Below are 24,831 nucleotides of genomic sequence, written 5' to 3' on the forward strand. Positions count from 1 at the left end.
TTATTGCTTGGGAAGAGAACTGCCACATCTTGGCTGGGCATGTTGCTAACCAGGATAAGGACAACACTTCCCAGCCTTCCTTGCTAGGTATGGTCATGGGACGTGTTCTGGCCAACAGGGTCTAAGCACAAGTGTTGGGATGCGTCTTACAGGTTGAGGATATTCTCTTCTCTTGTTCTTTTTGGTTCCTGCCGGTTAGAATATGGATGCGTTCGTTGCCTGAAACTGGACCCCGATGTGGAGCCATGTGTTGAAGATTTTGACATAAGCTCAGATTCTGATGATTGTATAGCTCCCATGTGTATCTTGCCGTGGACTGCCTATTTTTACATGAAGGGAAAAGGCTATCTTGTATTATTTTGTTACTGCTACTTTGTAACTAGCAGTTGAAACTAATAATAATACAGATAGGTAGTAATACTACTCCGTTTTACAAAGTACAAAGAGGTGATAAAGTACAAAGAGGCTAGGGAATTTGCCTAAGGCCACTCAACTAGTAAGTGGCAGAGCTAAGACTTGGATCCAAGCATTAGGGCTCAGAGCCTGCCAGTGTGGCCTGACACTACAACTCAGCACACGTTTCCTTCACTGTTGATGTGAAAAAGGACTCTTCGTATTGGCTTTCACACCCTCAAAATGTCCTCTCTATAGCCTTACTGTCCATTATATTTGTGTCCATCCTACTGCCCCTGACTTTCATGACTTTCGCATCTTTGCTGATACTTCTCTTCTTTGGTCTGGACCAACCTCTCCCATCTCTACCTTCAAAGCCCAGTTCTCTCCTTTCATATCTCATCAACCAATGTCTTCTTTTACTCCTATGAAATGATTCATTCAATTCATATTTTTTCCTCCTATGTGTTAAGAATCATACTACTTAGATAACATCCTTGGGAAAATCAAGAAAGTAGTTACTCACATCATTTTCTGTGTTCTGTAGTTCATATGAGGAGCCCTAGTTGAGAAAGGCTAATCAAATGCGTCATTAGCAGACATGCAGACTGAAGTTAGACAATATAAATGACTTGCTCAATCTACGGCACATGGAAAAGCTGAAGATAGGACATTTATTTGCTAAGTAGCCCCTGGTGTTATTACATAAACTCATTTATGCGAACCATCTTAAAATAAAAATTTTTAACCTGCCCTGCTCTTGCCCCTGCCCCCATTCATTTAACCAATATTTATTGAGATCTGTTGTGTGCTGGGCACTGGGGATTCTACAACATGCAAAACAGATCTACAGTTAGTTGTAAGCTATTGTACTTACCTATGCGTTTGCTACCACAGTAGCTTTTAAACATAAAACAAACTAACATACAAAAAAACCCCCAAAACAACAACAGCAACAAGAAAAAAAACCCATTTAATATTATCATAACATACGACACACATGTGATCATTTAAGAAGCAATATTTACCTTTACCACATGGAATCACTCTGATATTTAAACTATCCTAGTCTGTTTCATTAAGATAAAAATGCTATGGTAGTGACTGCTAAACTGATTTACAGGCTACTAACAGATTGGAACATACAGGTTTGAGAGAAATTCATTCATTTCTCCGTTCAGTTATTCAAACAAACATTGCCTGGTGCCTACTGGGCACTGGGCACAGCTCAGAGCCTGAAAGCAAATGACTGCACAGTGCACTACAGACTCTGGTGTGTGTGAGGCAGGTGTGTCATCGCCCTCACTTTGCTGCAGGAAAGATGGCACCTGAAGTGGTCCAGCTTGCCACCTCACTCATCTCTTCCCACCTCCCTAGTTCAAACTGATCAAAACCCAGCTTGCTATAGAAGCATCCACCCTTATCCTTTCTCCTTGGGTCTTCCTATCTCAGGTTGAGCCCCACCCACCTTTGGACTCATCTCCTCCCACTGCTTCTGAGGCTTTGCTCCACCACCTGTTCCTCTTATTACCAGCTGGTCCCCATCAGCATGTGAAAACATTTAAAAGAGAAAGGCAGAAATCTCCCTTCACCTCAAATTCCTGTCCAACTACTGTCTGTCTCTCTTACCCATCCCGTCAAGCATGGTCTCAGCCTTCTCACCTCCCATTCATTCCCTTGTCCACCGTGACCTGGCTTCTGCCCCAATAGTTCACTGAAATTGCTCTCTGCAAAGGGCCCAAAGAACTTCTTGTTAGATCCAAGGAACAATTTATTATTCTACTTGCCCTCTTCTCTATCTAACGCTGCTGACCACTCCCCCCATCATGGCTTTTGGCTTCCATGATGAAATGCCTTCTTTGTTTTCTTCCTCCTCCTTTTGGTGCCCCTCTTCAGGCTCCATCTTCTCTTCCCACCCCATCCATGCTTATCTCCAGAGTTATAACCTCAGCCCTCCCCGAGCCTCTTTTCATTCCAGTCTCTCAGAATGATGGTGACTAACCAAGCTGAAAGTCCCAGTCTCTGAAAAACACTTCCTCCCCACCTTGACAAATATACCCCCCCTTCCAGTTTTTAATCCCACTCCTATCCATCGTCTGTGTCATAAGAATGATTTTTCTAAAACCCAAGTCTGATTGCATCATTTCTCCATTTAGATTACCTCAGTGGTTTCCTGTTGCCACAGAACAAAGTCCACGATCCTCAGTAGGGCAAATGAGGCTTTTCATGACAGGGCAATCTGCCTCCTTGCAGCCTGACATGCCTCAGTCATAGCCACCCCGGTGCCAGGTGCTTCTCCATGCTTCTGTGCCTGGGGACTTGCTGCTCCCGAAGCCTGGTGTCCCCTTTCCCCTGATGAAGACAAGAGTCTGCACTCTGCAAGCCTCCTCTAAGAAAAAGACTACAGAAGCACCACAGTCCCTAGGTAGAATTAGGCACTTCTCCTCTGTGCTCCCAAGTGTACACTGGATTTACCAGGAAGATGGATTCACACCAGTCTCTTCCACTAGTGCTTGAACCCTAGGTAGTGCCTGAGAATCATTTTTGTAGTCACTCCAGCATAGAGCAGACTTGGACACACAGTAGATGCTCGATAACTGCCGTGGTGTAATGTTTACCCACCCTAGTACTGGATGGTTACAAAAGGCCAGAACCCATGATTTGACACTGAAGATGTTTTGACTCAATTTTCCCCCAAATTTTTATTTTGAAAATAATTTCAAAGTTACAGAACAGTTGCAAGAATAGTTCAAAGAACCCTCAGGTATGCTTCATATAGATTCACTAGGTGTCAGCCTTTTGCCACACTTGCTTTATCTGTTTTTCCCTCAGATCTAATTGCAGAAATCATGACACTTTACCCATAAATATTTAAGCGTGTATCTCCAAAGAACAAGAACGCTCTCCTCTGTAACCAAAGTTTAATGCTCAGAAAATGTAACATTGACAAGGTGTTAACCAGGATGTGGTCTGAAATGCAATTTAAACTTCCCCAAGTGTGTCATTTTAAACTGTTTTGGATCCAGGAGCTAGTTTAGGATCAAGCATCACATTTATTATCTTTTTAGTCTTCTTCTGACATTCATGAAATGTTTATTTTTGCAGAATCTAGTCCAGATCCATTTTGCAGAATTTCCCTCAATTTGGACTTTTCTGATTGTTTCTGCATGATTAGATTCAGAATAAGCATTTTTGGCAGGAATGCCACAGAGATGATGGTGTAGCATGTCAGTTTGCTCCATTACTGGTGATGCTGAGTTTGATCATTCGGTTAAGGTGGTTAGTCACCAGATTTCTCCCTTGTAAAGATTACTTTTCCTTTTTGTATGTATTTAGTAAGTAAATTGGGCAGGGGTATGTATAATATACCTTCATTTGTATGACTATTCTCTTCCTCAGTAATCCTTTACTCATTGATTTAGGGTTTTTTCCCCAAACTTTTTTACTGTGGTAAAATACACATAACAGAATTTACCATTGTAACCATTAAGTGTACAGTTCCGTGGTATTAAGTACGTTCATAATGTTGTGCTACCATCACCACTGTCCATCTCCAGAACTCGTTTCATCTTGCAAAACTGAGATTCTATACGCACTGAACAATAACTCCCCATTTGCCTCTCCCCTCAGCCTCTGGCAACCACTGTTCTGTCTCCATGATTTTGACCACTCTAAACACTTCATTTAAGTGGAATCAAGCAGTATTTGTCTTTTCATTACTGGCTTATTTCATGTAACAATGTTATACGCTAAACTCACATTAATAGCATAATGTGAATCTCAAGTTTCATCCATGTTGTGGCATATGTCAGAATTTCTTTTTTAAGGGTGAATAATATTCCTTTGTGTGTGTATACCCCATTTTGCTTATCCATTCATCCATCAAAGGACAGTTGGGTTGCTTCCACGTTTTAAGTATTGTGAATAATGCTGCTACGATTATGAGTGTATAAATACACCCATGAGACCTGTGACTCAGTTTTTTAAGACAATTATTTTAATAATTATATTAATTCTTAAGATTTCTTTGTTAAATTACTTTTTGGAGCTAATTCTTTTCGGCCAGTTTAATTATTGATTGATTATCTATAGAATACCTTTTCCATTTAGATTTTAATAAAAATATTTACATTGGGATAATTCTTTTTATATAAATATTACAAAACTTTTTGTTCACATAAAATTTTAATGATAATAGCTTATGCCTTTGTAAGTTTTCTGGTAAGTCTTATTTTCCCCCAGGTTCCAGTTATACACAGCTAAATCTCACCATGTGATGTTCCATGGATAATAGTCTTTACGAATTGGATAAAAGATGAACAGCTAATCCATAAGAAAATGGTGCTCACTAGCATTGTCAATGAAATTCTTTTCTATTTGATACCTTATGTTAGCTGTCCATGCCTTTGGTGAAGTAAAGTGTAAAAGGTGAACTCAAAATGTCATTTTGTTTTGGGATCAAAACACTTTGAAGCAGTCCGTTTACAAAATTGTTGTAGCTTTCTGGAGAATCATGTTGGAATGCAGTAACTCCTGTAAGCAAAGGGAGAAAATACTCTCCACCAGTTAGTTTCTCTCATTGATGAGCACAGACCAGACAGAAGCCAGGTTATTACAGTGGAACAGAACATTCAGTTACTTTCACCCTTGTGAAATTGTCATGCCTGTTTCCCCTGAGAAATAAATATCCACAGACCCGTCAGCCACATTCCTCAAACAGTTGGTGCAAAGTTTTTGCTGGAAGGTGAAAATTCGTTAAAGGAATCGTTAATATTCGCTTAATTTTTGTAAAATTGCATCAAGGTGCAATAATATGCACTTGCAATCACATTCATTTGTTATCTATAAAGGATTATTACATGAATAAAAAGCAAACATTCCTAAAGTAACTGGGAACTTGTAGCTCGCGCTTTGTGAGCAGGTGTTGGAAAGGTGTGAGACTCGGTGTCCAGGGGAGAAGCAGAGTGCGCCAACTCCGTGGGAACTTTTCAACAAAACGTGAATACGATGCAGAGAAAGCGCGCTCCGAGGAGACCACCTCGCACCATGAGCGCGCTCCGACCTCAGATGTCGGTCGCACAGCGAACTGGGTAACCAAGAGCTTGGGTCGTGTCCTCGAGAGAACCGAATATTGTCAGCTCGGCCGGCGGGAGCCTGACAACCGCTATCTGTCCGCATCCCCCGTACCGCTCTTAGGCGCCCCTCACTCACCGCCCGCTTGCTAGTATCGAAGGTAATCCTTGCAATAATAATGAATCCTTGGGAGGCATCCGGCCTTTCCGAGGCGGCGGAGGTTCCTCCTTCCCAGCCCCTGCACTTGCGAGCCCCACAGCCGGGCCCAGGGCCTCCCCAAACCCCACCTGGCCTCCTGGATCCCCTCCCCAGCGCCGTGGCTCAGACCTCTCTCCCACCATCCAACGCCCCAACCTGGGTCTCTAGGGCCCAGACCTCTTTCCTCCTTGCCGGCACTCACCTCGGGCCCGAGCCCCCTCCCGAGCCCCCTCCCGAGCCCCCTCCCGAGCCCCCTCCCGAGCCCCCTCCCGAGCCCCCTCCCCCGACGCCAGGGCCTCCTGGGCGCAGGCGCGCCCAACCCGCCCTCCAGGCCCCGCCCCCCGTGCCCGCCCTTCGCCGCGCCGCGCCGCGCCCCCGCCCCTCGGAACATGCGGCGCTCCCGCTCTCCAGGCGCTCCGCAGCGGGGCGGGGTGGCGCAGGGGGCGGGGATTTCTGGCACTTTCTGGGCGCTGCGAACGCTTTGATTCCAAGCTCGCAGGCCGGAAACGTCGGCGACGGAGCCGCACCGCCGCCGCGGCCCTTTTTCTCCGCCGAGGCCGCGCCGCCGCGCAGACATGGCCAAGTGGGGCCAGGGGGACCCGCGCTGGATCGTGGAGGAGCGGGAGGACGGGACCAACGTAAACAACTGGCACTGGTGAGGCCGGGCGGGGGCCGGGGCAGCGGCTTTCGGGCCTCCTCCCTCCGGAGCCGCCGGGAGGGGCGGTGGGGACCCTCGGCGAGTGCCAGGCGCCCTGTGCCCGCGGGGTGGGGCGGCCGGGTGGCCCAGGGCGCCTCGTGGGCCGGGGTGACCCCTGAGGGGTAAGCCCAGGTGAATGAGCTTGGCTGAGTGAGCCTCGGGGAGACGGGGCGGGAGGAGCTGCACAGGTGCGGAGGCTTGTCTCTGGCCTCAGGGCGTGGGAGAGCCTGTGGAGCGTGGACACCTGGGCTGGGGTCTTAGCACCGGTTTTGGGACATCTTTTGAAAGATGGGTTGGGCCCCAGGAATAGAAGTAGTTCCTGATTTACCCCTTCAACTGTGGCAGTCTGTGACCTCAGAAGCTCCCCCCAGCCCCAAGCCACTTGAAGTTTTGGGGAGTTAAAATGAAGCTAGAAAATGAGTTTGTGTTAGTGTTATGTATATAGTGGAAAGAACAGGAATTGGAACTCAATTCCACATCTAACTTGATGCGCCTCTGGTGAGCCCTGCTTTCTAGGAGTTCGAACTATAGTTACCCATCGTTTTTATAACTCATCCGAAACTTGGGCTGATTTCTACCCCCCTCCCCCTTCGGCCAGAACTTCAGGAAGTGATGCTCTCAGCCCTGCTCCTCTGAGGGCTTGTTCTCCCTTCAGGCCCTCAAGGTGATGCTAAAGCAGGTGCAGGGCAGAGCAAAGCCTCAGCCTGTGAAGGGAGTGAGCTGACCTCTCCTTTCCCATCCCTGTGACCACGGGCACTTAACAGACTTCTGTCAGCTCAGTTCCACCCCCTAAAATGGGAACGTTATTTGGGAAAATCATATGAGATAATATATGTGTAAAAATTTGTCTTGTTATGGTGAAATTTCAGTTATTACTGCCTTTTCACGTGGCCCAGGCTTTGCCCCTACATTTCCAACAGGTGAGATTTCTAGACCTTTCCCCTAAAGTCAGCCAGTGTTTTTAAGACAAAACACCACCCTACATAGTGGCTAACAGTATCCTAAGGAACTGAGCAGGAGGATTAGAAGATATTTGGTAGAAAGCTGGTTTGAGAAGTGTGCTGAAGTTGGAAGTCTCCTCTCACGGCTGCTTGAGAGGAATTACGCTGATCTGAGCTGGGCTGGGGTGTTAACCCTGGTTCTCCAGGCTGAGCATGTGGATACCAATGGGGCCTTCCATTCATGGCCCTGCCCTTCTGGTTCCTGGCAGGACAGAGCGGGATGCCACCAGCTGGTCCAAGGGGAAGCTCCGTGAGCTCCTGGTGGGCATCGCTGTGGAGAATGAGACTGGGCACTGTGAGGTCAGTGAGCTGAAGCAGGTGGAAGGCGAGGCTTCCTGCAGCAGCCGCAAAGGAAAGCTGATTTTCTTCTATGAGTGGAACATCAAGCTGGGCTGGAAAGGTAACAGGGGCCTCCAGGTACAGGTGGGGCTGGAGGCAGCATTGGGGCGGAGACGACTGATTCATTAGTCATTCATTCAGCAGGTGTTTTTAGAACTCCTGCTGTGGGCTCCTGAATTGATGTTTGTAGTTCGAGACACCCTTAACTGCATGTTCCTTGTCTGACCAGCTGGGGGCTTCCCTTTTCCCCAGTACTTAGCTCTGCTTAGGGCTCTTTGTGCTCAGGAGGACTCTAGTCGGTTGGGTACTTGTGAGCACTAGCTTTTCCTGGAGCTGCTGCCTGCTGGCTCCTTTGGATCCTTCAGGTTTTCATCCTGAGTGAAGCCACTTGTCTCCAGTCTCTAAAAATTTTAGATCCCTTTCTTGTACTGTTTCCCTTCCCTGCTTTATTTCTCCCCAAAGCACTGATATTTGGTGTACTACATATGGTTACTTAAATATTTTGTTAATTGTTCTGGATTCCCCTTTCCCCCATTCATCAGGGTGGAGATTTTTAAAAATATTAGCTTTATTGTGATATATTTCACATGCCATACAGTTTGCCCATTTAAAGTGTACAGTTCAGTAGTTTTCACAGAGTTGTGCAGCCATCACTACAGTTAGTTTTAGAACATTTTCGTCTTCCCCTCAAACACATCAGCAGTCAGTTCTCTAGTCTTTGCAACCACTAATTATTTTCTGTCTCCATGGATTTGCCTGCTCTGGGTGTTTCCTGTGAATGGAGTCATACAGTATGTAGTCTTTTGTGACTGGCTTCTTTCATTTAGCATAATATTTCCACGGCTCATTCGTGTTGCCACATGTTTCATTCTTTTTCATGGTCAACTAATGTTCTGTTGTATGGACGTAGCCCATTTTGTTTATTCATTGGTTAATAAACATTTTTGTTGTTTTCACTCTTTGGGTCTTTGCATCAGGATTTGATTGGTTTTGTTTCCAGGGCCAGATCACTGTCTAAAACGTTGTGTGTTTGCTGAATGAATAAATTTCTTCCGTGGTGCCTACCTCCTGGCTGGGTAGACAGTCTCTAATCAGTAAATATCTGTTGAAATGACCATGGGTATGAAGACAAAGGGGAAAAGGAAGAGGAGAGAGGGCGAGATGTGTTTCTGGAGGATTGTGCTGTGTTGAAGCTTGGGCCTCAACTTGAGCCCGCTCCTTTTTTGAGAGTTTGGTTTAGAGAGCTGGTCTTGGGCCTCTGCCCTAGTGGTTGTCTTGCTGGCTTGAGCCAGACCAGGGCCCAGGAAGGTATTCTGCAAGCATCAAAAGCAGTTCCATTCCTGCCTTGGAACTTTCTGGCTGGGGGTTTGCTCTCAGTTGCTCCCTCAGTGGCGGCTGCTGGCTGGATCAGAGCAGGACTGTCTCCTTACTTGCCCCAACTCCCCAAGACACGGCTCTGAGGGCGCCAGGGAAGCTCATAGTCCTTTATCTCTCCCATCTCCCTTAGCTCAAAGCAACAATTGGCTTCTTTGCAAGATAAGACCTAGCTACTCCCAGGCAGCAGCCAGAGGGCAGGTGGAACAGGCCTTGCCCTGACCCCATGTGCTTTCTCCTCTAGCAGTGAGTCCTGGAGGTGGCTAGTGTGATGCTCTGGAGAGGAGGCAACACTGTCTCGCCTTTTTTTTTTTTTTAATTCAATTTTAATTATGTTAAGTTTAACTTTTTTCCAGCTTTATTGAGGTATCATTGACTTATTATATGAGTTTAAGGTATGCAGTGTGATGATTTGATTTATGTATATATTGCAAGATGATTTACATAATAAAGTTAGTTAACACATCATCACCTCATATGGTTACAATTTTTTTGTGTGTATGTTGAGAACTTTTAAGATCTGTTCTCTTACCAGTTTTCAAGTATACAGTATTGTGTTACCACGCTGTGTATTAACATTCCTAGAACTTACTCATGTAAGTGGAAGTTTGTACCCTTTGTACACCTTTGACCACCTTCACTACCCTTCTCTACCTGCCTTGCAACCACCAGTCTACTCTGTTTCTGTGAATTTGGTTTTTCTAGATTACACATATAGATGAGATCATATAGTATATGGTTTTCTTTGACTTATTTCACTTCGCATAATGCCCTCAAAGTCCATCCATGTTGTCACAAATGGCAAGATTTCCCCTTTTTGTGGCTGAATAATATTCCAATTTGTAAATAAGCCACATTTTGTTTATTGATTAATTCATCAGTGGGCACTTAGGTGGTTTCCATGCCTTGGCTACTGTAAATAATGCTGCATTGAACTTAGTGTGCAAATGTCTCTTAGAGACAGTGATTCCATATCCAGAAGGAGAATTGCTAGATCATATGGTAGTTCTGTTTTTAATTTTTTGATGAACCTCCATACTGTTTTCCACACTGGCTGCACCAATTTACGTTCCTACCAATACTGTACATCCTCATCAGCACTTACCTCTTTTTGATGATAGCTGTTCTAACAGGTGTGGTGATACCTCATTGTGGTTTTAATTTACATTTCCTTGATGATAGTGATGCTGGACACCTTTTCATGTACCTGTTGGGCATTTGAGTATCTTCTTTGCATAAATGTCTGCTCAGGTCCTTTGCCCTTCTTTTTAATGGGATTATTTGTTTTTGTTTTTTGCTTTTGAGATGTATGAGTTTCTTACATATTTTGGATACTAACTCCTTATCTGATAAGGTCTGGAAACATTTTCTCCCATTTTGTAGGTTGCCTTTTCATTTTATTGATTGTTTCTTTTGCTATGCAGAAGCTTTTTAGTTTGTCTAGTCATACTTATTTATTTTTGCCTTTGTTGTTTGTGCTTTTGATATATCCAAAAATTATCACAAGACCAACATCAAGGAGCTTTTACCCTATGTTTTCTTCTAGGAGTTCTGTGTATTCAGGTCTTACATTTATGTTTTTAATTCATTTCAAGTTAATTTTTGTGTATGGTGTAAGATAAGGGTTCAGTTTCATTCTTTTGCATGTGAATATCCAGTTTTCTCAGCATGGTTTATTGAGGATTACTATCTTTTATCCATTGAGTATTCTTGTTTACCTTGCAATATATTAGTTGATCATACATGCATGGGTTTATTTCTGGGCTCTTGATTCTGTTGCATTGGTATGTATCTTTTTTTATACCAGAACCATAGTTTGACCGCTATAGCTTTGTATTAAAGTTTGAAATCAGGAATTGTGATGCCTCCAGCTTTGTGCTTTGTTCTCAGGCTTGCTTTGGCTATCAGTGTTTTGTGGTTCCATGTGAATTTTAGGATTTTTTTTTCTACTAATGTAAAAAAAAAAAAAAAAGCCACTGAAATTTTTTTTTTTTTTTAACATTTTTTGAGTTATAGTCATTTTACAATGTGTCAAATTCCAGTGTAAAGCACAATTTCTCAGTTATACATGAGCACATACATATTCATTGTCACATTTTTTTTTTCACTGTTAACTACTGTAAGATCTTGTATATATTCCCCTGTGCTATAAAAGCCACTGAAATCTTGATATGGAGTACATTGAATGTACAAGTGCCTTTGTATAGTATGGACATTTTAACAATATTAATTCTTCCAATCCATGAACATAAGATACCTTCCATCACTGTCTTACAGTTTTCAGACTACAGATTTTTTACCTCCTTGGTTAAATTTATTCCTAAGTATTTTACCGTTTTTTGCGGCCATTGTAAATGGGATTGTTTTCTTTATTTCTTTTTCTGATAGCTCATTGTTAGTGTATAGCAACACAACTGATTTTTGTATGTTGATTTTGTATCCTGAAACTTTATAAATTTGTTTATTAGTTCTAACAGTTTTTTGGTAGAGCCTTTAGGATTTTTTTTATATGTGATCATATCATTTGCAAACAAAGACAGTTTTATTTTTTCCTTTTTAATTTGGATGCCTTTTGTTTCTGTTTCTTGATTGCTCTGGCTAGGACTTTCAATACCGTGTTGAATAGGAGCAGTGATAGTGGGTACCCTTGTCTTATTCCTGATATTAGAGGGAAAGCTTTCAGCATTTCACCATTGAATATGATGCCAGCAGTGGAGTTGTCATATATATGGCCTTTATTATGCTGAGATACGGTTCTATTATACCCAATTTGTTGCTTGTTCTTATCATCAGTAGATGTTGAATTTTGTCAAATACTTTTTCTGCATGATTTGAGATTATCATATGATCTTTATTTTTCATTCTATTAATGTGGTATGTCACATTTGACTTGGGTATTAAGCCATCATCACATCCCAGGGATTAATCTCACTTGACAATAGTATATGATCCTTTTAATGTGCTGTTGAGTTCTGTTTGCTAGTATTTTGTTGAGAAGTTTTGCATCTGTATTCATCAGAAATATTGGTCTGTAATTTTTTTCTTATAGTGTACTTAACTGGCTTTGGTATCCTGGTAATGCTGGCATCTTAAGATGAATTTAAGAATGTTCCCTTCTCTTCAATTTTTGGGAAGAATTTGAAAAGGACTGATGTTAATTCTTTAAATATTTGGTAGAATTCCCCAATGAAACTATCTGGTCTTCGGCTTTTCTTTGTTGGGAGTTTTTTTTTAATTACTGATTCAGTTTCCTTAATTGTAATTGGTCTGTTCAGATTTTCTAGTCCTTAATGATTCAGGCTTTGTAGGTGATATGTTTCTAGGAATTATCCATTTCTTTTAGGTTGTCCAGTTATTTAGCATATAATTGTTGACAGTAATCTCTTATTATCATTTGTATTTGTGTGGGCTCAGTTGTAACGTCTCCCCTTTCATTATTAATTTTATTTGGATCTTCTTTTGTTTCCTTGGTTAGTCTAGCTAAAGTTTTGTCAGTACTGTTTATCTTTTCAAAGAACCAACTCTTTGTTTTATTAACCTTTTGTATTGCTTTCCTACTCTAAATTACATTTATTTTTGCTCTAATCTTCATTTCCTTTCTATTTTATTGAGATATAATTGACATATACCATTATATTCATAGTGGGTTATAAAGTAATGATTTTATATTGGTATACATCAAGAAATGGTGAACACAATAAGCCTACTTAACATGCATCACTATATATAGTTACAAGTTTTTCTTTTTTCTTGTGATGAGATTTTTTAAGATTTACTTTCTTTCAGATATACTGTACATTATTATAGTCACCATACTGTGTATTACATCCCCAGGATTTATTTTTTATAACTGGAAATTTGCATCTTTGACCACATTCACGCATTTTTTACCCATTCCCCCACTCCCTGTCTCTGGCAACCACTAATCTGTTCTCTATATCTATGAGTTAGATTTTTTGTTTTGTTTTGTTTTAGGTTCCACATATAAGTAAGATCATACAGTATTTTTCTTTCTCTGTCTGACTTATTTTACTTAACATAATGCCCTTGAGGTCCATGTCTGTTGCTGCAAATGGCAAGGTTTTTCTTTTTTGTAGTTAAATAATATTCCACTGTGTATATATACCACATTTTCTTTATCCATTTATCCATTAGTGGACACTTACGTTGCTTCCATGTCTTGGCTATTGTAAATAATACTGCAGTGAACATGAGGGAGTATTTATCTTTTCAAATTAGTGTTTTTGTTTCTTTTGGATGTATACCCAGAAGTGGAATTGATGGAGCATGTGATAGTTCTATTTTTAATTTTTACAGGAACCTCCATACTGTTTTCCATAGTGGCTGTGCCAATTTACATTCCTACCAGTAGTGCACAGGGTTCCTTTCTCTGCATCTTTGCCAACATGCATTATTTCTTCCCTTTTTAATAAGAGACATTGTAACATGTGTGAGGTGATATATTATGGTGATTTTGGTTTGCAGTTCCCTGATGTTTAATATTGTTGAACACTGTTTCATGTACCTGTTGGCCACCTGTATGTCTTCTTTGGAAAAATATCTCTTCAGATTCTCTGCCCATTTTCTAATCAGATTGTTTCGTTCTTGTTGTTATTGAGTTTTGTGAGTTCTTTATATATTTTTGGATATTAACCCCTAATCAGATATATGATTTGCAGATATTTTCTTTCATTCAGTAGATTGCCTTTTCATTTTGTTGATGGTTTTTTTTGCTGTGCAGAAGGTTTATAGTTTGACTAATCTCACTTGTTTATTTTTGCTTTTGGTGTCAAATCTAAACATGTTTGCCAAGACCAATGTTAAGGAGCTGTTGGACATGTTAGCTCTAGTGTCTGTAGGTAGGCGAGGTTGCTGTTGGGGTCTCTGGTTGGGTGGGGGCACTGCCTCTGCTCCAAGGCCAGGGTGGGATTACCGTTGGCTGGGCTTTGTGGTTGGGTGAGTTTTGTGATTTCTGATCTTGCATTCAAGTCTTTAGTTGATTTTGAGTTAATTTTTGTGTATGGTGTAAGATGGTGGTCCAGTTTCATTGTTTTGCTTATGGCTGCCAACTTTCTCAACATCATTTATTGAGGAGACTGTCCTTTCCTTACACTGAATATTCTTGGCTCCTTTATTATAGCTTAACTGACCATATATGCAAGGGTTTCTTCCTGGGCTTTCTGTTCTGTTCCATTGATCTATGTGTCTGTTTTTATGTTAATACCATACTGTTTCGATTACCACATTTTGTAATGTAATTTGAAAACAGGATGTATGATGCCTCCAGCTTTGTTCTTTCTAAAGATTGCTTAGGCTATTTGGGGTCTTTTATGTTTCCACACAAATTTTAGGGTTGTTTATTCTATTTCTGTGAAACATGCCATTGGAATTTTGATAAGAGATTGCTCTGAATCTGTAGGTTGCTTGTTATTTTCTTTCTTCTGCTAACTTTGGGCTTAGTTTGTTCTTTTTCTAGTTCCTTGAGGTGTGAAGTTAGGTTCTTTATTTGAGATATTTTTTCTGGTATGAATTTATAGTTAACAAACTTCCCTCTTCCAGCTGCTTTTGCTGCATCTCACAAGTTTTCATGTGTTGTGTTTCCAATTTTATTTGTATCAAGATATTTTTAAAATGTCCCTTTGATTTCCTTGGGCCATTAGTTGTTCAGGAGTGTTTTAATTTCCATGTATTTGTGAATTTTCCAGCTTTCCTCCTGTTACTGATTTCTGGTTTCATATCATTGTAGTTGGAAAAGATACTTATTATAATTTCTATCTTTTTGAATTTATTGAGACCTGTTTTGTGGCCTAACTTATAATTTATCCTAGTAAATGTTCTGTGGGAGTGTGAGAAGAATGTGTATTCTGTTGCAGTTTGATGGACTGTCCATATGTTTGTTAGGTCTGTTTGGTCTATAGTGTTGTTCAAATCTGGGATTTCCTTATTGGCTTTCTGTGGTGATATATCCATCGTTAAGAATTGGGTATTAAATAGCAATACAGTAATAGTTGGGGGCTTTATTTCTCCTTGTAAGTTCTGTTAGTAATTGCTTTATATATTTAGGTGCTCCAGTTCTAGGTGCACAAATATTTATAATTGTTGTATCTTCTTGATGAATTGACCCTGTTAGCATTATATAATGGCCTTCTTTGTTTGACCAATTTTAGCTTAAATTCTATTTGTCTAATGTAAGTATACCTACTCCTGCTTTCTTTTGGTTAATATCTGCTTCAAATACCTTTTTCCATCCTTCCACTTTTGGTTTATGCATGTCCTTAAAGCTAAAGTGAGTCTCTCATAGGCAGCATGTTGTTGGATCTTGTCTTTTTTAACCCATTCAGCCATTCTGTGTCTTTTGATTGAAGAATTTAATCTATTTATGTTTAAAGTAATTATTGATAGATAGGGACTTAATATATAAGTAAGTGGTCTCCTTTTCCAGATTTTACAGTTTGCTTTGGCAGGAGAAGACTTTCATCATTCAGCTTGGGCTATTGGACATGTTAGCTCTAGTGTCCATGGGTAGGCGAGGTTGCTGTTGGGGTCTCTGGTTGGGTGGGGACACTGCCTCTGCTCCAGGGCCAGGGTGGGATTACCATTGGCTGGGCTTTGTGGTTGGGTAAGTTGGCTGGCTGGGCTCAATATTCAAGCAGGGCTGCTGGGTGGGCTACCTGACTGGCCGGGGTTGCTGGCTGGGCTCCACAGTTATGTGGGGTCACTAGCTGGGCTGTGCAGTTTCTCTGGTCAGGCAGAGTCACTGGCTGTGTTCCCTGGCAGGGCAGTGACACTGGTTGGACTCTGTGATTGGGCAGGGTTATGGGCTGGGCTCTGCAGTCAATCCTTCCTGGTTGAATGGGGTCTCAGGCTATGCTCTCTGACCAGGTGGTGCTGCTGCTGGACTCTGTATTTAGGCAGGGTTTCATGGCAGGACCTTGCCTCAGGCTGTGTTCTGTGACCAGGTGGGGACTCACTGTGCCCTGAAGGTGGGCAGGCCTGCAGGTTTGGCTTCACCATCCTTAAGCCGCTGGGTATGCTCTGCTGTTGAACAAGGTCACTGGCTGGGCTCCCTGGACAGGAGGGGCTTCCAGCTGTAGCCTGTGGGTGGGTGGGGCTAGGGACTGTTGTTTGCAGTTGGGTAGGGTCTCTGCTGGGCTCTGTGCCTGGACAAGGCCTTAACACAAGCTGTGTTAAGCAGTGGGGAAGGCTGTAGGCTGGGCTTGGAGGCTGCTTAGGGTTGCTGTTCAGGCCCCTCGGTTGTGCAGGGCCAGAGGCTGTGCTCACCAGTTGGGCAGGGCTTCTGGCTTGGCTCCCTTCCTGAGTGGGGCTATTTGGATGAACTACGAGGCTGCCCAGGATCTCTGGTTGGGCCTCCTGGACGGTCAGGCGAGAGACTACACTCAGCAGTTGAGTGGAGGTGCGAATTTGCCTCCCTGCCTGGGTATGGCGGTAAAATGGGCTCCACACCGGCTTTGGCCTTATACCTGGGGACCCAAATCAGGCAGAATTGCTAGCTGAGCTCTGCTTGTGCACTGCTGCAAGCAGGAATGCTGTCCACCCAGATTTGAGTGCTGGTTGCACTGATAATTAGTGATACTTGAGCATTTTTTCATGTGCCTATTGGTCATTTGTATTTCTTCCTTGGAGAATTGCTTGTTCAGGTCTTCTGCCCGTTTTTGGATTGGGTTGTTTGTTTTTTCTTATTAAGTTGTATGAGCTGTTTATATATTCTGGAGGTCAAGCCTTTGTCAGTTTCATGTTTTACAAATATTTTCTCCCATTCCGTAGGTTGTCATTTTTTTGCTTATGGTTTCCTTTGCTGTGCAATATGTCACCATCTTGATGTCACTGAAGTCAACACTCTGGGCTTGAAAGAAATCCAGCTGCATGGAGTCCACACAAACTTCCTCAGGCCACAGCCTCCCTCCCCTCACTCTTTCCATGATCAGAACTCATTGTCTGTTTTTGCTTTCCTGTCCCTTTTGTGACCTCTCTTCAAGATAGCCCTTTATGCTGCTTTAACTTGCTAAAGAGTATTGGCAAATGAGAAAAGAAACATTGGTCGACAGACCCACCTTCTCCAACCCTGTGCAGCCCCGATTTCGTGTGCACTTTTATAGGCCAGGTTCTATCCCCCTCTTCGGTGCTTACCTCTGATGTGGGCCGGGAGAGTGGGGTCGGCTTTGGCATGTGTGTGGCGGGGAAGCCATGAATCTGCCTCATCGTCACCATGGTGGTGCCCTGTGAGAAGGGTGGACTGTTCAGTTAGGCAGGGCAGTTTTATGGAAACTAGTTGTTACTTTTGTGATTGAAAAACATATTTTGCTCATTTTAGGTATAATTAAAGAATCTGGTGCAAAGCACAAGGGACTGATTGAAATACCCAGCCTGTCTGAAGAAAATGAAGTAGATGACACCGAGGTGAGGTATCTGTTGGAGTTTCTTTCTTTTTCTTCTTCTTTTTTTTTTTTTTTTAAAATCAAGCTTCTGTTATAGGCGTTGGGCATTTGAAAAATTTTATCAGACTGTGTGGTTCCTGTGCGGTAGTTTTGTTGAACTGTGGAGGGCTTGTTTGCTGAGAAGAATAGCTGTATCGGGGTGGTGGGGGCAGCGTGGGGTGTGGACAGAGTGGTGTGGGAGAAGGAGTGATCCTGGGAAGCCCTAGACTCTCCCTTAGACCAGGTGTGGGGCTGGGCAGGTGGCTGCACCCTCCATGGCCTCCTCATCTGTGAAATGGGGTTAATTAGACCTTTCAGAATGTTACCAGATAAATGTGACAGTGTATATACTGTAAAGTGCTCAGGCAAGATGCACAGCTTGGTGAACAGGGTTTTGTTTCTCTTTCCCTACATCTTTGCTCTTTCCCTTTAATAGTGAAAATTCTTAGCTTGTAGCTGTGATCTCCCTTGGTTATATCACACGTGTTTTGTAAGCTAGTTAGTGTGTGTTAGTATGTTTTGCCTGGCTCCTCTAGTTTGGGAGATAGAGCCTGCGTAACTCCTATGCTTGGTTTGTGGTTAGTGCCCTCTTTAAAAGCTTTGTTGTGGGTTGAGACCATTTGTATAGCAGCTGTATTTTCCAAATAAAGGTAGTTTGATAAAAGGTCTTTTTTGATTTGTGAATGTATTCAGTGTGAAGGCTTTAGAGATATAGAAACTAAGTTGTACTGAGCCACTTGTCTATAAGCCGCCTCTATTAAAGATTATAAAATGCCGTAAAAGCGGGGCTGTCTCGGACATACCTTCAGACACGTTGCTGTACTCGGGCTGTGATTTCACTTAGCTGTGTTCAGATCCATCAGCTGAGAAGTGTTTCATCAACATGTTAAATTGGTCTTTTAGATTCAACCCTTGGTAGCATTACAGAACAGACTCTTCAAATTGGAACTGGAACCTGGGACCAGGCCCAACTCAGCTGAATCACAGGGACACTACATGATTTCATGCCAACACCTCACCTGAGAGCACCACGGAGGCATCCCCAGAGCAGAACTTTGATGCTTTCCTTTCCCTGTCTCCCCCTCTCTCCTGTCCCTGTTCTTCCCCTCCTCCTTCTCTTTTTTCCCCCTCTTCTTCTTCCTTTGCCAACTCTCCTCCCTGCTAAAAAAAATGTAGCCCAAGGCCAGGCTGTGGGGAAACGTGATTTACCTAATTACACTGGTTTTGGGGTTCTAGACCAGCGCTGTTCAATAGGAATGTAATGCAAGCCACATAAGGAACTTGAAATTTTCTAGCAGCCACATTTAAAAAGTTAAAAGAAACAGGTAAAATTAGTTTTAATATTTTTTATTTTACCCAATATTTAAAATAATATTTAACATGTAATTAATATCAAAGTTATTAAGAGGTTATTTTACATTCTTTTTGGTACTAAGTCTTCAGAGTCTGGTGTGTTATTTTACACTTAAAGCACATCTCAAATCCGACCAGGCACATTGCAAGTACTCAGTAGCTACATGTGGCTGAGCAGCTACCATACTGGACAGCGCATTTATAGACCCTGATAAAAGCCATGGACTACATCTTCAGTATGTTATATAAGCAGATAAAACATACGCAGATTAGGGGGTTCACATCCTAAGAAGTCCTTCATGATCTGGCCACAAACCTAATCAACGGACCCTTGATAAGAAACCCTTTACATCTTCTCAAACTATATGAGGAAACCTGTCATCTCTCTCTTACATCCATTTCTTTCTTTCCCTTCCCTCACCATCACAGTTCTCTCATCCATATGTCCCAGTGTTGTGAGAATACATCAAACCAGATTTTTCTTAGGTTTGTATTTTTCTGATTTGTAGGTGAACGTGAGTATAAAGAAAGGAGATGGGGATATACTGAAGGATCTTATGAAAACTGCAGGCACCGCCAAGGTCAGGGAGGCCCTTGGAGATTACCTGGAGGCACTTAAGACGGGTAAAGAAGGCATCCCTTGTGAACTAGAGGGTCCCTTTTCTATTTACCCAAGTAATGCTCTGCACTGTGGTCTGGATTCCCAGGTTAGGCTGATGTCCAAGGCTCCAGAAACAACTCTTTATGCTGTAGGATAAATTGTAGTCTGGAGATTGAGAGCTAGTCACGACTAAGACCATATTTAGTGCTTATCAGTATTTTACATAGTGAGAACCATTTTGCCTACACAATTGTTAATAGCTTAATAGCTTTCTGGAATGATAATTATTTAATCAGTTGTTTGTATAGTTTAATGTCTGTCTTCCTTGCTAGACTATAAGCTCCGTGAGGGCATGGAAGGTGTCTTTATCTTGTTCACTGCTGTCTCCAGCATCTGTCATAATGCCCTGGCACATAGTAGGTGCTTAATAAATCTTTGTTGAATGAATGAATGAATGAATGAATGAAAGCGACTCAGGTAGTTGAGACTTACGTAGTTAATCCCTATACTGTGTGGAATTGAGGTTATTGTCTTCTTCCCTAAATTAGAGAAGTTACCTGCCAGACAAAATGGCCAGCAGGGCCTGTATGTCTGCACCTCATCCTTGGACTCTGCTACCTGAGCATCTAGGTGTTGGCACAGAAGCGTTTGGGGTTGCCACTTTTCTCACGAGATCACACATGTGGCTGGCCCACAGGCTTGAACACTGGGAGGCCAAGCTTTGTGAGGTGGTGGTGAAGCAATGAGCAAGTGTCTGGTTTTGACAGTAAGTGAAGGCCATAAAGCTGTTAGTTAGTCATTTAAAATGGAGCTTTTTGGAAAAGAACATTTGAAAATTATGCTGTTTTATCAAGAACTAGATAAAAGTAAGGCATTTGATAAAAAGGAAAGGATAAAAGGCATTCGCTGCTGTGGATCTTGTGTTGTTCATGATTAGTTTTATAGGTAAAAATACAGAATGGTCTCGAAACTCTCAAAATGCTATAGGAATTCTTTTTATAAATATCAGTTCTTTTATATTCTTACATACTGTTTTCGGTTTTCTGCCTTACTATTTGTTTTGAAAGGGAAAACATTCTTTATTAAAACCACTTCTCATGTTTTCTTTGTAGAGTTTACAATGGGAATGATTTTACCAACGAAAGCTATGGCAACGCAGGAATTGACCGTTAAAAGAAAACTGAGTGAGAATACCTTGCAGGTATGCCCTCTGGTGGCCACTAGGCTTCAAAGCTCTAAATAGCCTTGCGATGACGAACTGCAGAGGATAGTGACCAGGGCCAGCGAATCCACCCTTGCTTCCTCTGCTGTTTTTGGGGGAAGTGATTAAATGAGACTTTCATCCTTGATGGAAGGGATTGTATAAGTAGGCCTTTCTGTGGGATAAAAAATTGAATTTAGTTCAAGACGGTGTTGTAAAGGCAGGTTGTTTTGGTAGGCAGCAGAGAATACAAAACCAGGTGACTTCGTGGTTCACATAAAACAATGGGAGAACCTCTCCAGACTTTTGGTCGATTGACGGTTTTAGATCCTGTTCTTGGAATCTGGTGGTGGGGAATTGGGGCCCTTTGGCCTTCAGTGCTGTTGTCCTTCACCTGCTTCACTTTTTTGCCCTCTGGGCCATATTTACATGTCCAAATAAGATTTGGGGTGTGAGGTCATAGCCTGTGACTGGAATAGCTAAAGAGCTTATAGGAACAATGAACTGTTTTCAAAATAAAGACCAGAACTGGTGGTGCTAAAAGGCTTTAGTGGAAGGGGGTAGTGTGCAATTCGGGACATTCTGGTGTTTTATTAAGATTAGAAGAATTTTCAAAATCTTTTGTCATACTGGAACCTTTTCTCTTGAGATTCAGACCTCTTCTCCAGTGGCACTGGGTGTGAGGATTCCCACTGTGGCCCTGCACATGACGGAGCTGTTTGATACAGCTGTTGAGCAGCTGTATAGAATCTTCACTGTGAAAGATGTAAGTAACTTTTCAAGTTAGGATCTGAAATGCTGACATTTGGAGAAAATAAGCCACTAAGAACTGGAGCTGGGTTTTCGTTTCCTGTATGGCCATGTTTTCCTGATTGAAAGGATCTAGAAATCTTTAGGATAGCCTCTGAAAAATTTGAGGGGGAAAAGATGGGCATTTTGGAGGAGTTAATCAGCATTTAGGAGCTTGGAGCAATTTACTGAGTTTTCTTCCTCTGAAAGAGGAGAGAAAGGGAAGGAAAGCTATAATAGCTGTGTAGCCACAATTAAAAAAGCCAAAACTACAGTAAATTGTTATATTAATATTTTACATTTAGGTTAAAAACATGATAGTATGTGCTGGAATAACATGTCTATTGTACATTTTGCTTGGTTAGCTGGTGCAAAAATTTTCTAAATCTCCTGCTGTATTAGAAGCTGAAAAGGGAGGGAAATTCCAAATGTTTGATGGGAACATCACTGGTGAATATATAGAACTGGTAAGTAATCTTCTGGTTTAAAGGAAGGTAAGCTGGGACTGACTCTTCTGTTAATATTGCTTTATTCATCCTGTTTTTAATGTGCTTTGGCTTTTTATCTGAGTTCACAGAAACTTGAGCACTTTATAAAGTTGGTTGTAAGGTAAATAATAAATGTTATAAATACTAAGTATAATAAAGATGAAGCCTTCGTTTCACAGTAATTTTGCAAGTATTTATGATTTCAGAAGGCACAATTATAGATTTCCTTCCAACTTTTGGTCTAAAAGTTGGTTTCTGGTTTCTGCCACCTAAATCACTAGGGTGTGTGTTGCCAAATGTCAGTTGCCTCGCCACTGACATCGGCTCTGTTCTTGTTACACTCCTGTCCTTGGGTGTTACTACTGTTAAACATTTTGGCATGGGGGACAATGAATTCTCAGTGGTGCGGCGTATAAGCTGGAAAATGGGAGTGTATGTTGTTCATCGATTACTTCTAGTACATAGGGGCTTTTATGAACAGATTTGGTTATTTGTGACAGTATTGTAGGAAATTTTAAAAGATGTTTTCAGTGGAATTTCCCCTTTGTTTTCAGTTAACAAATAAAAAAATCGTCATGAAATGGAGGTGTAGGAACTGGCCAGAAGGTATGTTATTAGTACTGTTTTGAGTCCAAAAACTCTCAAGCTATTTTCCCCCTACTGTGAAAAGCAAATAGTGGTACTGTATGGGTAAATTTTCCTTTTCATAATGCAGTAATAAGCTTTCCTTTTCTTCTTCCAGAACACTATGCAACAGTTGCACTGAATTTTGTGCCTACTCTAGGGCAAACGGAATTACAGTTGGACTGTAAAGGAGTTCCTGTTTGTAAAGAAGAGAACATAAAATTCTGTTGGCAGAAGCAGCATTTTGAAGAAATAAAAGGTTTACTGCAGTTAACCACCCTAAATGGTTGAATTAGTTTGAAGATTTTATAAGGGCATTACTTTTTGTAAGCAGAAAAAGTGTCATTTACCTCTTCCCTGTTACTCCTTTTAAAAAAGAAAACAAGTACTGTTAATTTGTACTGGATGAAATCCATCAACTTGTACAGAATCGAAAGCATTGTCTGAATCTTTATGACTAGACTGCACTGAGTTTAAAAGCAAGCAACCTGAAATTAGGTATTAACTTTACCTCCTGTAGATGCTCTTCTGGGTTGAATCCCTACGTACAGATGGTTAAAGTGTCCCAAGCTAAAGCTTGTCCTAGCAAGCTTACTTTTAGCTACAGTTTTAGTTCAGGAAGACAAAAAAAATGGCATGTTGGTAACTATTCCTTTATTTTATTTATTTCAGGGTTTTTAAGGTATGTAGTAGCTCTTAGGTAGTGAAACAAACAGTGGCATGTCGCACTCAGGAGCATGTTGACGTGAGGGCGAGCTGGCTGTACCGTTACACTTCTCCCTGCAGCAGTTATGCATTTTGGGGTAATGAGGATTGAAAAGTCTACAGGGTAAGTAAGTTGCTTTTTGGACTGCCACTCCACTTCTAATGAAACAGAATAGAATGGAGAAGTGCTTCCCCTCATTTCAGTTTTCTCATTAGTTTCATCTTGAGAAGACTGAAGCAACATATGTAAACAAGTAAAAAGTCATCACAATCAGTTTAATTAAGTGCACAGAATAGCAATCAGTCATGTCAATAAAAATAAAACAATTATTTTTACATCAAGTGTGCTTTATTTCCTCCACAGGTATTCTGTTAAATAAAGCACCATTTATATACTGCCAGGCCACAGCTAAAGAGGATTCTTTACAGAATCAAATTTCTTGTGGTTGTTCCGTATACAAGTAAACTTAATTTTGATAATAAGAACCACAGCGATCGGAGGCAACCTGCCTCTATTATAAGGTACAAAACTGGCACAGAGGACACCATATTATACACAGTAAAAATGCTGTTAGGTTTAAATTACATTGTAAGGGCCAGGAAACCCTGTTCCTCCCAGACAGCCATATTAAATGAAAGCCACTACAGTGAACTCTTAATTACATAAAACAAATCCGTTATCTGATTGCCCTTTAGAAAGTATACTGAAGATGCAAATTTTTTCATCTGAAGTTCTGCCTGACCAAGAATTAAGCCTATAAATCTATCTTGCCATTCAAGCAGAGAGCACTGGACGAACTGAAGCACAAAAACAGAAATAAGCAAAACTTATACAAACAGCATTAGGGGGAAGGGGGACCTTAAAAGTAGACATGCTACATCTAATGTCAAGAAGCAGCTTGGTTTCCTTTGCCAGATATCCTTGTGACCACATGGATTGTAGATTCAATGGTCCTACACAGGGTATCTAAAATGTCGTGTTGCTGCATGTGACTAAAGAGCCCTCTGGAATGGCCACAGCTGAGCGATAAAGCAGCCTCAGGGTCCTGTGAGGGCAAAGCTTGACCATCACAGCTTCTCAAGTCAGCTAAGTCAGACAGGACTGCGGAGAGGGAAGTAGAAGGGAACTCAGAGTCTTCCTCAGCGAGGTTAGAATCCTTGGAACAGTGAAGGTCTTTAAATTCTTTACAGTCTTCAAATCTACCATTGTTGGACTGTTCTTCCGCATGCTGTGACCTGATATTTGACATGTCTTCTGAAAATGAAGATGGAACCTCCATTCGGTATTCTTTAACAGAACTGTTTTCAGGGGAAGGAAGATCTTGCTCAGTTCCTGGATCGATAATTGAAGAGTCTCTCGTCTCATTGTCTGAAGTGCTGGTCGGGGTCAGGACCTCCCTGGTTTCTGTTTTCACGTCACTGATGCAGCTGTCCACAGTGTGCTCCTCATCACTGCTAACACGCCTTCTTTTAACAGGAGTCGCCCCTTCATCATCTGTGAAAATGAACAGCAAGAAATTCTCTGAAAAGAGTCATGAAGATCACACACTGGGAGGTGTC

General features: G+C 41.8%; 2 protein-coding genes across 6 annotated transcripts in view; one reads left to right on the top strand and one right to left on the bottom strand.

Moving 5' to 3' along the window:
• The first annotated feature begins 6,020 nt into the window (after positions 1-6,020).
• LOC105066536 (activator of 90 kDa heat shock protein ATPase homolog 2) lies at positions 6,021-23,607 on the top strand. Of its 2 annotated transcripts, none has more exons than XM_074341189.1 (9): positions 6,021-6,319; positions 7,572-7,762; positions 17,408-17,493; positions 19,373-19,487; positions 20,577-20,665; positions 21,321-21,431; positions 21,820-21,921; positions 22,497-22,548; positions 22,685-23,607. In XM_074341189.1, exons 1-9 carry the CDS (start codon positions 6,240-6,242, stop codon positions 22,855-22,857), a joined length of 999 nt encoding a protein of 332 aa, XP_074197290.1. In that variant the 5' UTR covers positions 6,021-6,239; the 3' UTR covers positions 22,858-23,607. The 2 variants fall into 2 exon arrangements, with proteins under 2 accessions (XP_074197290.1, XP_074197289.1); XM_074341188.1 differs by having other exon boundaries at positions 6,022-6,319; positions 21,315-21,431.
• The window catches only part of USP34 (ubiquitin specific peptidase 34), a 202,374-nt gene continuing 201,069 nt past the window's right edge, over positions 23,527-24,831 (bottom strand). For all 4 annotated transcript variants that reach the window (XM_074341183.1, XM_074341184.1, XM_074341182.1 and 1 more), the window contains one exon: positions 23,527-24,766. In XM_074341183.1, coding sequence (XP_074197284.1) covers positions 24,159-24,766 — 608 coding nt within the window. In that variant the 3' untranslated portion in view covers positions 23,527-24,158. The remainder of the gene's footprint in view (positions 24,767-24,831) is intronic.

This window comes from Camelus bactrianus, chromosome 15, assembly GCF_048773025.1.
Source record: "Camelus bactrianus isolate YW-2024 breed Bactrian camel chromosome 15, ASM4877302v1, whole genome shotgun sequence".
Classification (NCBI taxonomy): Eukaryota; Metazoa; Chordata; class Mammalia; order Artiodactyla; family Camelidae; genus Camelus; species Camelus bactrianus.